Raw genomic sequence first — 17357 nt, 5'->3', positions numbered from 1 at the left:
AAGACCTGGGTTAAAGTCTTCCCTTGGATCCTGGCTAGGTGACCTTGGACAAGTAACTTCTTTACCTTCAATGCTGGGCAGAGGTGCCAACCTGCATTGTTAGAGGGAGTTTACTCATCTGGGAGTTCCCTCCATCCACCTTACCTCACTTAAATCCAATTCGCTTGCAAGTCAAGATATCACCCTCCTGACGTCACTGTTCCTCTTCAAGAACAAAGGCCAAACAACAACAAATGGCAATGAAATCACAGACCCCGTCCGCATAAAACAGAAGTTAAATATGTGAGAGGCACAAGCCGAGCTGGTCTGTTTCCTCATCTGTAACATGAGGTAGTCGGCGAACTTCCTAAGGTCCCTCCTAGAATGGTGCTCAACTTTTCTGTTACGCTGTTTCTGCCTGCCCACAGTCACCCTGGAATTTTGGCTGGCTGCCATGCTCCTTCCCTCAACTCCACAAAATCTTCAACTCAACTCAATTCTACTGGACAAGAACGCCGTTAAACGTAAAGTCCGGTGGTCAGAGCCAGACCTATAAAAGTGGGGAAATGATGTAATCCTTCCCAAGGAGCTTATAATCGAACAGAAAGCTACGATATAAAACCAACTAATTACAACACACTATGGAATGTTCTAAAAGTGAACGGCAGAGTCAGAGAAGGTGCCCTAGGAATTTCTGAAGAGGGAGAAATCATTCTCAGCTGTAGGTAATCAGGGAAGGATCCATGGGGAAGGGGGCTCCTAAGCTGGGCTTTGAAGGGAGAAAAGGGTTTTAATGGGCAGGAGTGAGGAAGCAGGAACGTTGGCATAAATGCAGAGGTAGAAAAAGGACGGATCAAATTAGACATCAGCTAAATCAAGAGTAGGTGAAGTGGGTGACTGTGAAATAGGGTTAGAAAGTGAGGTTGGAGACAGACTGTAAAAGAAGGTGAAGGAGTTTTTACTCTACTCTCTAGGCAATAGGGAGCCACTGAGTGTTTGAGAAGAATGACATGGTCAGAGCAGTAGATTATAATTATTATTCTGGCTCTGTTCCAATCTTTTCTTGAGATGATGTGGCAAAAATTTTCAAAAATGAGTCGGGTAGTCTAGTAAGGCTTCAAGCTTACGTCTTTATTACAGCACATTTTAACTCACACAAGAGAAGTCCTGAGGCAAGGCTCCCAGTGACAGGAGCACCCGTGGGTAGGGACAACAGAGGAAAGAAAACAAGAAAGGTCACTGGGCCTCAGGCATCATGTTCTTCAGTCCACAGCAGCAGAAGGAAGAACAATCAGCCTCTGTGGAGAGGCTGTCCTTAAGCAAGGCATGCCCGGCTTCTTCAATTCTGCCCTTCTTCCTGGTTAATGTGGGAAATTGCTGGGTGTCAGCCTGTTAACAAGAACGTATTAAGTACCTACTAGTGTCAGGCACTGTGCCAAGTGCTTAACAGTCTCATTTGATACTCACAACAACCCACACAAGGTAGATGCTGTTATTAACCCCATCTCACAGGTGAGGAAGCTGATGTAAACACAAGTTAAGTCATTTGCTCAGGGTCATACAGCCTGTGCCCGAGGCTGGATTTGAACTCGGGTCTTTTTGACTCCAGGCCCAGCTCTCTACCCATTCAGCCACCTAGCTGTCTCTGAATTAGGTTCGAGTTGAGCCTTCTTGGTTTAAAGGGATATCCCAAAAGTCTTAGTTCAATCTCCAGAAAGAGAGAAGAAATGCTGAGCAGAGGCAACTGTTAGAACATGGGCTAGACCCTTGGAGGGCTTGGGGGATAACCTAGGCAGCATGTGCAGAACTGACTGGAGGGAACAGACACCGGAGGCAGGGAAAGCCATTCATAAGATCACTGACTAGAGTTGGAAGGGTCTTTATAGGTCTTATAGTCTAACCCCTTCATTTCACAAAAGAAACAAATTAAGTCCTCGAGAGAAGAAATGACTTATGCAGGGTCACACAGGCATCAAGAAACACACCAGAGGTTCAAAGTGGGTTCCTTGTTTCACAAATTCAATACCCTTTGTGCTACACCAAACAGCCATCAGAAAGCTGTTTATAACGGTCAAGGTGACGGGCACAGAGGGACTGACACTGCCGGGGACAGTGAAGGAGAGGGGACGGAAGCAAGAAAGATCACAGAAGGCGAAGAGGGCTTAGAAGTTAATTACATGTACGGGTTTGGGAGGCTAAGAATCACAAGCAAGCCTTAGGTTTCCAAGGTAAGCGACTGTGAAGATGGTGAAAATATCAGCAGACCTGAGAGGGGTGAGGTGCCAGGGTGGCATTCAGGTAGAGATAGCCAGGAGTCAGGTGGACATCTCTGGGCAGTGCAGCCTCGCAGCTAGAAAGACGGCCTTGGTCAAGAAGCTCAGCTCTAACACGCATCGGCTCAGTGAAATCCTTTAACCTCTCAGAACTCAAGGCTGAGGTACAGAGCAGGTGCAGACTGCATCAGTAAAAGGGGTTTCCTCACTTACATCTGACACCAAAGAAAAACAGGTCCACCTCTGACCCCTTCTTGGGTAACCTATATGTAACAAGGCTCTCTTAAAGAGGAACCCCTTCAGGAGCAGAAGGAAAGAATGTAAGCTTCTCAAGGCCAGAACTGCTGTTTTTCTGTGCATTCCTAGGACAGTGCTTGCAAGGTGCACACACACGATAAGCATTAACAAATGTTTGGTGACTGACTGATCTCTCATGGTGAGATTTTAAGCCAGAAGGCAGATATTTTGGGGCAAGGCCTGGTTTTTGAAAGGCTGCACTATGCCCCTAAATTAAGGCCTGATCCACACTGCTCTTAAGACCTCCTGGTAAGGCCGGGGCATGAATGGTCTGGTCAGATGGCAGTGGGCCAGGCCATGGGTGGGGTATCTGGAAGCCAAAATTTTATTATACCCAGGGATTGGCTCACATGGATATGTGAGTGTGAAAACCAAGTGTGAAGTTCCAAGAAACTGCCAGATCCAAGCTGGGATTCCAGCTGTAGCCAGAGGAAGGAGACTCAGTGATGTCAGGTATAAGGAATAGACAAGGCATATCACTTATTTGTCAGTTAAGTCTCACAAAACCACAGACAACACAAAAAAGTTAGAAAGGAGCCCAGAGCACAGCAACATTACAAAAGAGGCTTCTTCTGTCTGAACCTCAGTGTCCTCATCCTTCAAATGTGATACTTGTCCTACCTACCTCACTGAGATCTGGAGGAGAAAATGAACAAAAAGCACTTACAGGCACACCTTACAGTGTCATACAAACATCAGCGATTATCATCATTATTATCTAGCAACTCTCTCAAAGATGCCATTTTCTCATTCAATCTTCCTTCCTCTTCTCTTCCTTTGTAGTACCTGATGAAGAGTCCTTGATCTGCTGTTGCTGTTGAGTACTGTCCAACTCCTTGTGACCCTATCTGATGTCTGCTTGGCAAGGATACTGGAGTAGTTGGCCATTTCCTTCTCCAGGTCATTTTACAGATGAGGAAACTGAGGCAAACAGGGTTAAGTGATTTGCCCAAGGTCACACAGCTAGTAAGTATCTACGGTCGCATTTGAACTCGGATCTTCCTGACTCCAAGCCTGGCATTCTATCCATTGCACCACCCAGCTGCCCTTGATCTGAGCTTGTTAAAATGAGACCCTCTTAAGAAGTCACCCTCTCTCATGGCCAAAGGGATGAATGAGCCAGGGAAGAGCTCACTCTGATAACGAGGTTCCTACTTTTTCCCCAGGCAGGAAAGAAAAGTTTCTGTGGGAGAGAGGAAAGCTTGAAAAAAGCTGCAAAGATTAAGAAGGGAGTTCAAGGGAGTAAGATGACCTTGGAGCATGAGAAAAGTTACACAATGGGAGCAGTGTGACCCTAGTTTCCTTTACAACAATCACGTAAGGGACATTACTGGGTTCCTCATTTTATAGGTGTAGGAGGTAAGGGACTTGCCCAGGGCCACTCAGCTAGAAGTGCCTGAGGCAAGATTATAACCCAAGGGGTGGTCTTTGACTCCTCCCCATCTCTTATCTCCTATATCCAATTTCTTGCCAAATCCTGTCAACTCTGCCCCGGTCACCTCTCTCCCCAACTCATCACCTCACACACCTCTTACTGCAAAAGGTTGTTCTCAGTCTCTCCCCACTCCGGTCCATCCTCCAATCAGCCCTTGGGATGCCCTTCCTAAAGTGGTTCCAAAGCTGCTCCTATCCTAGCCTCTTCCTATCTTCCCAGCCTACCTATCCCTCGCTCTCCTGCACATACTCTACAATCTGGGGATGCTTGCCTGCTCGCTGTTCTTCACTCAAGATGTGCCGTCTCTGACTCTCATCTCCACGTCCCTGATTATCTCCCATGCCTGGAATCCTCTCCCTGCTCACCCCTTCGCCAAGTCTTGGATGAGGTCCCGCCTTGTACAAGAAGCCTCTCCCAGTCCCCTTTCCCTCTGTGATTATCTCCACTCTGTCCTGGCTATGGCTTGTTCATACACAGTTGTTCACATGAGCTATGTGAGGGCAGGGACTGCTTGTGTCTTTCTTTGTACCCATCACTCTTGACACAGTGCTGGGCACATACAAGGAGTTTCATATAGGAGGAGTTTAATAAATACTTGCAGGCTCAACTGAGATCCTTGTCTCCAAAGACTGATTATGCAGGAGGTCACGGCTGGGCCAGAACTGTCCAAGCCCCTTGCATCTCTCAACAGGGATGAGGAGAGGACTCAGAGTTTCAGAGTTCAGCTTGCTCATTTCTTTCCTTCTCAGACTATCAGTGTTTGCTCCTGTCTATGCATCTTAAGAACCTCTGGGACACTGAGGCACTGAGAGGAGAAACAACGTATGCAAGTCAGCACAGGAATCAGCATCAGAGCAAGGACCAGAAATGAGACTCCCTATCCAGCACTTTTCATAGCATCAGGTCTTGGCAAAATGCCAATCAGTCCCTTTTGCTACTTGGAGAAGGGATGAAGGAAGATAAGGAATAAAATGCATGAAGCAGCCAGGCAAAGTGAGAATCAGAAAAGAGATACAGAATAACTCTAACTTCTAAATCTCCCTAGAGGCAGCTGGATAGAGCTCTGGTCCTAGAGTCAGGAAGAGCCAAGTTCCAATCTGACCTCAGAGATTTAATAGCCATGTAACTATTCATTTAACCTGCTGTTTGCCTCAGTTTCCTCACCTGTAAAATGGGAACAATAACTAGTAGCAGCTACTGGGTGGGGCTGTCGTGAGGGTCAAATGAGATAATATCGATAAAATGCTTTGTAGATATTAACAATATACAAATGTTATTATTACTACACGCCACCCCCCCACACACCCCCAGTTACCCTGAGATGAGAGAGACGCAGCTGTGGTTTCCACTCCTTTCACCAGGGGGTGGTGGCCAAAGCTAGTCTACATTTGAGCAGCTGGCCCTCTCTGAGCCTGAGCAATTGTCCTGAATGTGACTTAGAAGTTCTTGGTCTGTGAACACATGAAAGGCGATCTGTTCGTACTCATGCTTCTCCCCACACTCAAACAAGCACCCAAACGAGCCCTCCTCGAGGGCAGCCAGGTCGGAGTAACCACTGGGCCCACTGTGGAGAATCCAAGGTGGGGACCAGCGAGCAGTTTCCAGAGGGGCCTGGTTCAGATAGATGCCCAGGTCTATCCTACACCTCTTGCTCGTTGGGTGTGAATAAATGAGCCATGAACCTGGAGGTTTGTAACTGTTCTGCTCTGGTCCAGCAGTGCTGACCAGAGATGCTGGTTGGCTAGAGAGGTCACTGCCACCATCTGGGGCTTCATCTTCCTGAAGGCCCCTCCTGGGCCTGAAGCTCACAACACTTCCCTGGCAACCATGCGGGGGCTCATGTAGCTCCCGGACCAGGGAAGGTTTCTGAAAGTGTTCCCCCAGGTCTGTGCTGAGTGCTTCAGCCCGATACCTACCAGGGGTCCTGGCACTGCAGTATAACACTGGGCAGCCACTCGAATTCATCACTTCTGCAACCTCACACTCTATGGTTGGCCTAGATCGGAAGAGCTGCCCATGTTTCCATGTAGCACCCAGGTCATCACTGTAAAACATCAGAGAATGGGGCCTGGCTCTGAACCAGAGAGGGGGCCCCAGGCAGGACCAGCGGGATGAGGGATAGGCATAGGCAGGGATGACCAGTCTCCCAGACTGTAGCTGGACCCCATGGCCAGGTCCCACAGCAAACGTAGCCCAGTGCTCTATGTCCTCACTAAGGACCTGCTCAGTCAAGTCCTTGATCTGGCTCCAAGAATGTCCGTGGTCTGCGCTGGAGACAAAACACAGTCGAGCAGCGTTCTTCCCTGAACAAATCTGCCGCCTCTCTGTGACGTGGTTGCGAACACAAATGAAGAACAGAAAGACCCGCCCACTCTTCCGCTCCCATACAGGGCAGGGGTTCATGGTGCGGAATCCAGGTAACGTGGCCTCCATCAGGGACACCTGAGGCCCCCACTAAGAACAAGGGAGAAAAAGAGAGAGCATGGGAAAGGGCTAGGAGACGTGACTTACAAGCGTTCAAGAAATGGCTGCTGAAACAATAAAGTTGTTGTTTGTTTAACTGAAAATAAACCCAAATAAAAGGCAAGCCTCTTCCATCTAGAAAAACAAAGGTTAAGAAGGGAAGCTATAATAAAAAAAGCTTACATTTATAGGATATTTTTACAAAGCATATTATCCCACTTCATCCTTACAATATGTAAATAGTGTAGGCAATATTGCAATCACTAATATTAATGCTATTATTAATAACGGTTAGCTCACATTTCTATAGTGCTGTAAAGGCGATAAAGCACCTGCCCCACAAGGGGTCCTGAAGTAAATAACGCAAGGACGATTATCCTCACTTTAAGAATGAGGAGGGGTGAAGAGAGACCCCCAGACTCAGGCTGTTAGTAAATATCAGAGCTGATTTCCTGCCAAACCCAGGGCTCTTCCCACCACACCATACTGCCTTGAAAATGAAGATAACTGAGGAAACTAAAGCTCTAAGGCGTTGGTGAATTTCCCAAGGTTATCCAGCCAGGAAGTGGCAAATCAAATCCACAAACATTTATTAGGCTCTTACTATATGTCAGGCACTGTGCTAGGCATGGAGGATACAAAGAAAGGTAAAAACAAAACAAAACAAACAAACTCAGCACCTGCTCTCATGGAGGTCATGGCTTAAAGGGGAAGACAACATGGCAAACAACTATGGACAAACAAGATACAGACTGGATGGGCGAAATGCGAGAAGGAAAACACTAACATTTAGGGAGACTAAGACAGGCTTCTTGTGCAAGGTGGGCCTCTTAGCAGAGACCTCAGGGAAGCCAAGAGGTAGAGAGGAGAAGAGACAGAGAATTCCAGGAAAGAAGGACAACAGTGAGGATGTACAGTCGAGGGAAGGCAGGGAGGCAGAAGTGAGGCCAGTGTCACCAGATCAGGGCATATGGGGGTGGGTGAGGTGTAAGAGCACTGGACAGTCTGTCAATCAAGAAACATTTATTAAGTACTTCTTGTGTGACAGGCACTGTGCTAAGTGCTTGGGATACAAAAAGAGGCAAAAGACAGCCCCTGCCCTCAAGGAGCTGACAATCGAACGGGAGAGACAACATGCAAACAAACATATGCAGCTAGCTATCTGCAGGACAAATAGGAAACAGTTAACAAAGGGAAGGCACTAGAATTAAGAGGGGTTAGGGAAGGCTTCCCCTAGAAGGTGAGACTTTAGTTGGGACTTCAAGGAAGCCAGGGAGATCAGTAGTCAGAGCAGAGGAAGGAGAGCGTTCCAGACATGGGGAGCAGCCTGAGAGAATGCCTGGAGCTGGGAGACAGAGTGTTTTGTTTACGGGATAGCCAGGATGACAGTGTCACTGGATGGAAGAATATGTTTTGAGGAGTAAGGCAGACCTGCGGGGGAAGGAAAGGGAACAAGCATTTATTAAGCTCCTACTGTATGCTACAGTACACTGTGCTAAGTGCTTTACAAATATCATCTCATTTGACCCTCACAAAAACCCTGGGAGGTAGGTGCTATTATTTGCCCCATTTTACAGTTGAGGAAACTGAGGCAAACAGAGATTGACCTGCCCCAGGGTCACCTAGCAAGTAAGTGTCTTCCTGACTCCAGCTCAGTGCTCTATCTGCTGCACCACCCGGCTACCTCTAATCTGTGCTTTCCTAGAATCATATATTAGATCTCGAAGGGACTTTAGAGATCATCTGGTATAACTACTCACTTTACAGTTGAGGAAACAGAGGCTAAAAGAGGGGAAGTTAACCATCCAAGGTCACACAGCCTAAAAGCAACAGAGCTGGCATTCAAACATATCTCTGGAAACTTCAAGTCTGGACCTTCTACTATATCTCATGGCTTCCTTCCAGCACTAGAGTTATATTCTAATTAAACAGGAGAATGTACTTGCCTGTGTAAATGGTGGTGGTGGTGGTTGTGGTGGTGGTAGTGGGTAGCAGTACTGAAAATAACAATAATAACTACAACAATATTTATGTACAACTGAGTTCAAATTCAGGCCTCAGACATTTACCAGCTGTGTGACTCTAGGCAAATCATTTAACCTGTTTGTCTCAGTTTTCTCATCTGTAAAACGAGGATAATCTGAGCATCTACCAAGTGCTATATAAATGTGATTACTATACTGCTGTTGTCATTCCATTGTATTTTAAGCTGTGACCTTGGATGATTCACCTCCCAGAGGAGTCTCAGTTTCCTAAGCTATAAAATAAGCAGTCAGATCAGATGATCTCTAAGGTCCCTTCCAGATCTAACACATTATGATTCTGTGCAAGGACAGAGATACAAATTCGGACACTTGTAATCTGTAAGGGGAAAAAATGCTGGGATTTGTAGTTTGGTTCTTTAAAAGCAAGAGGACAGGACAAAAGACCCTTAAGAATTCTGGTTTTCCTGCACTAAGCGCCCTCTTCTGCAGTCATATCCAATACAACCCACATCACAACTCATCTGTGCACACAACCCATTCACTCATTCAATGAGGACAGTGGACATGGACTGGATTTGGACTCAGAGGCCCTGGGTTCAAACTTCAGCTGTCTTAGCTACTGTGTAACCTCTGACAGGCTGACTAGTTTGGAACTGTCTTTGGGCTCTTTGTTTCTTCATTTGTCAAGGGAGCATTGGTCTGGATGTTCCCCAAGGCCCTTGCCGCAATACCTAGAAAGTCTTCGTCATCACACACCCAACAGTTGGCCCTTGGCTTTGGGCTCTGCCCTGCCCCTGGGAAAAGGCCCACTGCGAGTACTCTAGCCTCTTGACAAGTTCCTCCCACAGGGATTCACAAGTTCTTAGACTCTTACAGCTAAAAGGGACCTTAGTTCCCCCTTACAGTACAAATGTCTTCTCCAAAATCTCTCATATGTGGTTGTTTCCTTGACAGGAATGTGAGAAGAAAGATAAGGACTAGAATTCCTCCTTCCTCTATGTGACCCCAGAGTTCCCAGGAGAGGGATCAGACCTACTTCTTTTCTTTTTTGGCTAGGTGATGGGGTTAAGTGACTTGCCCAGGGTCACACAGCTAATAAGTGTTATGTGTCTGAGGCTGTATATGAACTCAGTTCCTCCTGACTCCAAGGCTGAAACTCTATCTACTGCACCACCCAGCTGCCCCCCAAACCCACTTCTTCAGAGGCTTATAGTTCTCTTCCGGGTATAACAAAGGGCTGAATGAATAATCTCTAGAGGACCCTTCCCTCCCAGCTTCAACATTCTATGTCCCTCCAAGCATTCTCTATTTGAAGACCCTCAGAGAAAAATTTCCAAGAAGCCTTGCCAAAATGGAAGGATCAGTTACCTGCAAAGAATGGCCCACCCTTTGTCCTCGTCGCAGCACCAGATAAAGTGCATCTGTATCATCTACTGTGGAACGCTTCTCTGCAAAGGCCAGCAATACCCGGGCTGGTGGGATATAGAGCAGTGCTGGGATCCGATATGTAATCCCACTCACTCCTTCCTGATGGAACAGGGTGGTACTGGAACAGCACGATGTTCTTTCTTCCATGGCCCCTGGTAAAAAAAAGCAGAAAAGGCAGCTGAAAGAGACAGAGAGGGACAAGGAAGGTGAGGGGAAGGGAGAGAAGTAGAGAGGAAAAGAAGGAGAAATCGAGGAAGTGAGGGAGGGCGAGAGGAAGAGAGACACAAAGAGAGAGACAGAGAATAGGTGTGGGTGAATGCTCATGCCCATGTGGACACCTTATTGCTTACCGTCTCCAGAGCAGGGATTCGGGCCTACACTTCTCATTTTCTTCGAGGTCACAAGTGAAGTGCCTCATTTTACAGAGGAGGCCTCTCCAGCCCTCAGTGTACAGAAAGGGAAAGTGCTTTCCCATTGTCCCACAGGGAATAAGAGCCATAGATTCAATCCAAATTCTCCTACTCCAAATCCAGAGTTCTTTCAACTAGACCATATAATCATTGAGGATCTGAAGTCACCAAGAACCAGTTCTGCTGATCTTTCAATGCCTCAATATATCATTCCATCCTCAATCATCCTGCATGCTAGTGAAAGCTTAGACCACACAACACCAATTACTGCCAGAATCTATTGTAGTGATCTTATTTCCTCAAGCTCCTACTCTGCTATCTCTCTCCTCTGCTTTAGAAAATGTCATTTAAAAAATTAGCAGGCTAGAAGACTTCTATTAGCTCTGAAAAATCTGCCCTGATAGCAACTAAGTTTTCTACAAAGAAACAAAGACTCTCAAAATCAGAATGGACATCATAGCGTGTCTAGGAATTCCCCTGCAGCGTCCAGCCTCAGCTTGAAGACCTAGAATGACAGGGAAGTCACCATCCTGTAAGACATTTTCACTTATTTCTAGACAGATCCCTTTCTCCAGTACCACATTCTATGGTCTTACCAAAACAGAAGACAGAAGGACTAGCACTTTCCTTGGTCCACATGCTCTGGTTCTAACAATACGATATAATACCAAGTTAGAATTGTGCTACCTTGTCTCATTGCTGACTCCTATTAAAGCCTGAAGTTAACTAAGACTCCTAGGTCTCTTTCAGAGGATCTGCTTTCTAGCCACCTCTCTCCCATCCCTCAACTCATACAGTTGATGTTTTAAACTCATGTGCAGGACTTTACACTCCTCTTGATTCAATTTTATTGTCCTAGTCTGTTAAGACTATTTTGGATCCTGATTTTATGGTCCTACATACTACCTGTGCCTCCCAGGGTTGCATCATCTGTCGATTTTATAAGCACAATGCCTTCATCCAAGTCACAGATAAAAATAGCTCTTGTAACTCTAATTCTATCTCTCTTCCAACTCTTAACGGTTAAGGTCTCTGTTGTAAGGTCACTTCCTGTTCCAGCATTCTATATTCTATCTTCCAATGTCTCTTCCACCTCTCAAATTTGAATGTTCTTTTTTTTCCTTTTCCCAGGGAATACGAGCTAGCAACTTTCAGAGATGTCTAGCTACTTAAGGGTCCTATCAATCAGCCCAGTGTGTTCAACAAACTAAATGCCAGGTTGGGAAATAACCTCTCTGCTGACCAGCCTGCAACTTATCTCAAGGCAAGAGGAAACTACTAATGGCAGAGAGACCACCTTCCTGAGTTAGAGAGAGGGTAGAAGGGAAAAAGTGTTTCAGATGGGGAAAAAAAAAATCTTTCAAACACATGACTTCTTATTACCTGCCAAATAAAGTCCTAATTTTTCTTCCTGACATTCAAGGCCCTCCAAACCTTTCGCATACTACTCCCCTCCACCTTCATTTCAAACACTTCAGCTATCTTCTGAACACACCTTTCCCATCTCCCAACATCATACTGTTGAATTCAAGTCAGTAACACTTATCATGCACCAATTGTAAGCAAATTGCTGATTTCACCAGTGTAGGAAATACAAAGCATAGAGAGATGCTGAAGATTGGCAGCTTAAAAGGACCTGGGACCTCTCTACATGGAATTTACAGTCTAACAGGGGCACCTAAATAGCATAGTAGAAAAGCCAGAGATTTGGTGGGAGAACACATGAGTTTGAATCTAGGCTCTGCCAAACTTGACCAAGACATTCAATTTTCTGACTCATAAAAAAGGGATGATGATCTCTGCACTAAGTAATTCAGGAGGTTCAGAGAATCATATAGAATACTGGATGTAAAATACTTTGGAAACCCAAAAGCACTATATATAAACAGACTCTTTAGAAGGATGAGACACATATACACATAATGTATGAAGAGTGGAGTGCAAGCAAAATACCATTCCAGGTCTGAGGGAAACAAGGTCTTTACCAACAAAGTGGAAGGGCTTCCTGAAGGAGGTGGCATTTGAATTAAGCTTTAAAGGATGAGGACAGACAATGTAGAGGGAAGAGAATTCCCAGGCACAGAAAATAGCAGCAAAGGCAACGTGGCAAGAAAGCCTCGTCTCACACCCCTCTGCACCCCAGTATACTGAACTATTCTTTGCCACCCAATAGGGCCTTATTATATTATAGTTGGCACAAGAGAAATTATACAGTATTGCATCTTTTTGTATGTATTTTATTCCCCTGCTAAACTATAAACAAGCCCAATGAAGTCAGAGGTAATGTCCCATCTGAACTTTGTATGTTTCCCAATACCTAGCAGGGTTTTATATCTGGGAGGCATTTAATCGCTGTTGAACCAATGAATGAATTCCCAGAATTCCAAGTCTTCAGATATCTATTAAGGAAATGTGATAATGGAGTTATTTCTACATGGCACAACTTCAAGAGCTAGTCTCCCTGACTCTGTTCTCTCTCCTCTATAATCCATTTATCTTCCTAATGCAGGTCTTCCTATATCAGTGGCTCTCTATTACTTAATGAATGAAATATGCTCTTGAACCTAGTGTTTAAGGCCCTCATCTGGTTCTGACTTACCTCCTTCTCCAGCCATATTTCCCTCCCACTCCTCTTCACACATTCTTCTACACACTAGCAAATTATACACCTGCTGTTCCTTCATCACAGCCTGCTCTCTCCTGGCCCTGTACATGGAATGGGTTCCCCACCAGCCATCCCCGATTATTAGCCTAAAGTATCTTCCTGAATCCCCCTCAATGCCTTCCAGCAAGGAGGTGCAGTGGAAAGAGTACGGGGTGGGTAGTCAGAAGAGTGTGTATAAGCTCCACTTCTCCTTTTTCCCTGTGTGCCTTTATCCAAGATACTCAGCCTCTCCAGCTGTAAAATGAAGGGTTTGGCCCTCAGAATTCCCTTCTGGCTCTAAATCTATATGAAGGGAATTCCTGGACGGACTGGAAGACCTCTAAGGTTAATTCCAACTCCGAGGACCCTACAACAGGAGAGGTTTCTTTCATTCACTGTCAACTACCCAGACATTTGCTAGAAACCCTATTATCATAAAAAGAGTGCAGTGGACACACTTGTGACTTACTTGGCTCAGAACACAGAGAGAGCAATGAAGGGAAACACTTTTGAACTTAAAACTAACCAGAAAAGACCAACTAAATATTTAAAGGAGATGGGGTACATTGGAAGAAAGTGACCTAGAATTCATGCAAACAAATAAAGATAGTGCTAAGTATAAGCCAACATATTCCCAGGACTACAGAGAGAACCAGGAGTAAGCAGCTACTTAGGATGTACATACCCAGTAGGGGTTGAGGGAGACAAGGGACACTTTGCTTGGACACAAGCCAATTTGTTTGGACAAGTAACAAATTAGTTGTTGTTCAGTCATGTCTGACTCTTCATGACCCCATTTACGGTTTTCTTGGCAGAGATACTGGAGTAATTTGCCATTTCCTTCTCCAGCTTATTTTGCAGATGAAGAAACTGAGGCTTAACTGAAGGTTAAGTGACCTGCCCAGGGTCACACAGCTAGTAAATGTCTGAGGCCACATTTGAACTCAGGTCTTCCTGACTCCAGGCCTAGCGCTCTATCCACCACACTACCTCAAGCTGTTAGTGTCTGGTTAAATCTGTTGTATTTGCAGTGTTTCTATGTGATTGTAACAACAAGAGCTCGGCTCCCTGCCTCTCCCTCCTCTGTAATGCATGTTATCTTCCTAATGCAGAGGTCTACCTATATCATTCCCTTGCTCAAAAAAACTACAACGGTTCTCTATTGGTCACTGAATAAAATATGCTTCAGCGGAGGCAGCTATAGCTTAACGAAGGGGTACAATGACCTGTTTCTGTCTCTTACTAGGTGCAAGATCTTGGGCACGGCATCCTGTAAAACTGGGATAATAATACTATGCCACCTACCTCATAGTACTGTTGTGAGCAAATCACTCTTACAAATTTTAAAGTGGCTGATATTTCTACACGTTCAGGTCTTTCCCTTCAAGAACAGAGAGGTGCCACATTTTCCATATCATGAAGCTCGACTAGTGGAGTATAGGATCATAATAAAGATCATAGATTTGGAGGTGGAATGGATGCCAAGGTCTGGAGAGGGAGGGACCTCAATGGAATATCCACAGTGGTACACTGGGAAAACCACTGGATTTGGAATTACAGGACATGGTTTTGGTTTTGCCCCTGGGCAGGTAGCAGCCTTTAAATGTCTCAGTTTCTTCATCTGTAAAACTGAAAAAAAAAATTAAAATATAATATTCATAATATCTCACACAGGTTTGTTGGGAAGCTCAAATGAGATAATGGAAGCAAAATACTTTGCAAACCTTGAAGCACTATAAAAATATCAGGTAATATTAGCCTTAAAAATGTAGGGTATTACAGTAATCGAACTCTAAGATTCCTTCTCACTCCTCTTGGAAAATTCTCTCCTCCTCCTCAGATTTTCAATAGCACTTTACCTGAAACTCTCCTTTGTACTTATCTCCCTCTCCTTTCTATAGTAGGTAATGTGCCGGGGTGGGTCTTCATCCCCTTTACATAGTAAATTCCTTCAGAGCCAGGCTGGTGGATATCTTTGTGTACACAGCATAGCACTTCATAAACAGAATGGAAATATTAAGAGTCCTCAAGAGCCCTGGAGCTCTCCTACGGAAAAACTGGCCCACACTTAACCACCTCAAGATGAAACTGATGCAATGGGCCAGGGAACACTGATCCTATGCCAGGCATCACTTGGCTTTCTCTTCTCTACTTCCCCCACTCAATTCTCCTAAGAACTAAAACTAAAATTTTAATAACATCAGATGATATTTCTTTGGGAGACTGGAGAGAGAGGAAAGAATAGAGGAAGAAGCTGGGGCTTGGACACAAACTCAAAGATACTGATTTGTATAAGCTAAAAGTCGTAGCCTGAGAGTAGAAAGAGTGCTGGACTCAAAAGGAAGTTAAGCTCTACTGCAGTCTTCTAGGTCTAAGTTTCTCAAGAACTATGGTCTTCAATGGTATCTAAAGCCCTTTCCAGCCCTGACACTCTCTATTCTAAGGGCCTTTTGGCTCTGACATTCCCTGTTCTAAGGTCTCGCCCAGCTCTGACAAACCTTCCCGCTTCTAAGGTCTAAGCCATTACTAACTTTATAAATTCTAGTTCCTCGAGTCATTTGCAAATCTGATTGCAGGTTGTCCCAGGCGGCACTCCCATACCACCCCACATTCCACTCCCGACCTCGCACCTCCCTTCCCCCTCCTCTACCCTCGTCCCCTGCATGTTTTCCCCAACCCCCCCCCGCCCCGCATTCTATCCCCACGCCCCCCAGCCACCCCCGTACGTCCAGCTCACCGGGAGCCCCAGGCCGGCCCCCAGGCTCTGGACTTGGCCGAGGATAGAGGAGGAGCGTGACCCGGCCTGGGGCAGGCGGGGAGGAGGGGCAGGGGGAACAGGTCGAGCGCGGCAGACACGAAGTCCTGAAAGACTCCAAGTGAGCCTGGGAAGACAGGGGGGAAGAGATCCAGAAATGGGAGAGACAAAGTGGTGGGAGAGAAGACTGAGGAAAGACCGACCACAGAGCCAGCCCCAGGCCGAGCCTAGCCGGACTACCGAGCCGCGGACCCCAGGCAGGAGGCTTTATGCAGAATGCTGAGCATGCGCACGGGGAAGCAGCGTCCCTCGTGACCTCTCCGGGCAGCAGCCGGGTGGAGCGTGGGAGGAGCAGCGGTCTCCCTGCGCGCCTGGCCTTAAACCTCCCGCTTCCTGCCCGCCCCGCCCCCCTCTCCTCTCTCCCCTCTCCCCCACCCCGCCCCCGGGGGCCTAAACAAAAGTTGCCGCGTGCTCTGGAGCAAATGTGCAGGAGAGCCGGCAGCGGGGAGGGTGCAGACGTGGAAAGCTCCGATTGGGAGTTTAGGACCAGTGGGATCTTGGCCAAGTAACTAAGCCTCTCGGGTCGGTTTTGCCCTCCGTCAGGCAGGTCCTGGATTAGAATCTAGTTCATAGGCGGCTGCTCTCACATTCTCTGCTTAGAAATCCCTTCCAGCTCTGACATTCCCTGTTCTAGAACCCTCCCAGCTCTGACATTCTGTGTTCTAAGGTGCATTCTAGCTCTGATCTTGTGTTCTACGGTGTATTCTAGCTCTGACATTCTATTTTCTTAATTATTTAAATCTTACTGATTTTCATTGACTTATTTACTTACTGATTTACAGAGCGGTCAAAGGGACTTTGGAGAACATGTGCCCTCCCACTTCATTTTTCAGAGGTCATTTTACAGGGGAAGAGACCTAGTGTCAGAGCAGAGACTAGAACCCAAGTCTCCTGATTCCCAAATATAGCATTCTTTCTGACTGGTGGTCTGACAAGTCCCCCTCCATCCCCACTTCCAGAACAAAGGTCCTTGGTCCTATGACCAGCTGATGAATGAGGAGGAAGCCCTCAGATTTTTTCCAGTCCTCAAGCTCACTTCACTCCCACTCCCCTCCTGCTTAGGAAAATCTGAGATGCCAGAAACGGCAAAACAAAGACAAGGCCCCTGTCGAGAGGCAGAGGTAACCCCAGCGAAGCATGACCTTCAGCAGGCCTACCTAAGGTATACTGTCTCTCTTAGGTCACCCTGGCCCAATTCAGCTGACCCCACCACTTCCTGACAGGCCACTTATTGCAGTCCCTGGTTGCCCCATCTCCCCAGGCAAGCCATTTATGTTGTGGCAGCAACCCACGAAGGTTATCGCCCTGGGCAAAGTTTCTAGAACTATTTTAAAGTACAGCCCCGCTCAGGTCAACCTACAAGTTCAAGAGCATCTGCCACAATCCTAGATATTAGTGTATAGTTGCAATTTGATTAAGTCTCTGATCCCATCACTTCTCACTGTCCCTTGTCAAAATCCTGACTCCCTGTGGCCTATAGAACCAAATTCTAAACCTAGCATTCAAGGCCCTCGTTCCCCTTCCTACATTCTCTCTCCCTGGGCTTCCCCTTCATATGCTCTACCTGATAGCCAAACAGGATTACTTGGCTCTCCTCAGACAAGGTCCTCGGCTCTGCCCTCTCAGCT

At 46.3% G+C, this 17357-nt stretch overlaps 1 protein-coding gene across 4 annotated transcripts; it reads right to left on the bottom strand.

The window, feature by feature from the left end:
• Nucleotides 1–1278: 1278 nt before the first annotated feature.
• On the bottom strand, nucleotides 1279–16013 carry NEU3 (neuraminidase 3). 4 transcript variants are annotated; one of them, XR_013487783.1, is made up of 5 exons: nucleotides 15873–16013; nucleotides 9801–10012; nucleotides 5901–6438; nucleotides 5300–5435; nucleotides 1287–1368 (listed from the first exon to the last, which is right to left on the bottom strand). XR_013487783.1 is itself a non-coding variant. In XM_020989565.2 (4 exons), the coding sequence occupies exons 1-4, from the start codon at nucleotides 10245–10247 to the stop codon at nucleotides 1364–1366; spliced, it is 792 nt and encodes a 263-aa protein (XP_020845224.1). In that variant the 5' UTR covers nucleotides 10248–15541; the 3' UTR covers nucleotides 1279–1363. The 4 variants fall into 4 exon arrangements, 1 of the variants encoding a protein (XP_020845224.1); XR_013487782.1 differs by having other exon boundaries at nucleotides 15652–16012; XR_013487781.1 differs by lacking the exon at nucleotides 15873–16013 and adding an exon at nucleotides 10211–15542.
• Nucleotides 16014–17357: the final 1344 nt, after the last annotated feature.

The sequence above is a fragment of the Phascolarctos cinereus genome, unplaced genomic scaffold (genome assembly GCF_003287225.1).
Source record: "Phascolarctos cinereus isolate Bilbo 61053 unplaced genomic scaffold, phaCin_HiC Scaffold_726;HRSCAF=1367, whole genome shotgun sequence".
Classification (NCBI taxonomy): domain Eukaryota; kingdom Metazoa; phylum Chordata; class Mammalia; order Diprotodontia; family Phascolarctidae; genus Phascolarctos; species Phascolarctos cinereus.
This window is presented reverse-complemented; position numbering and strand designations above follow the sequence as displayed.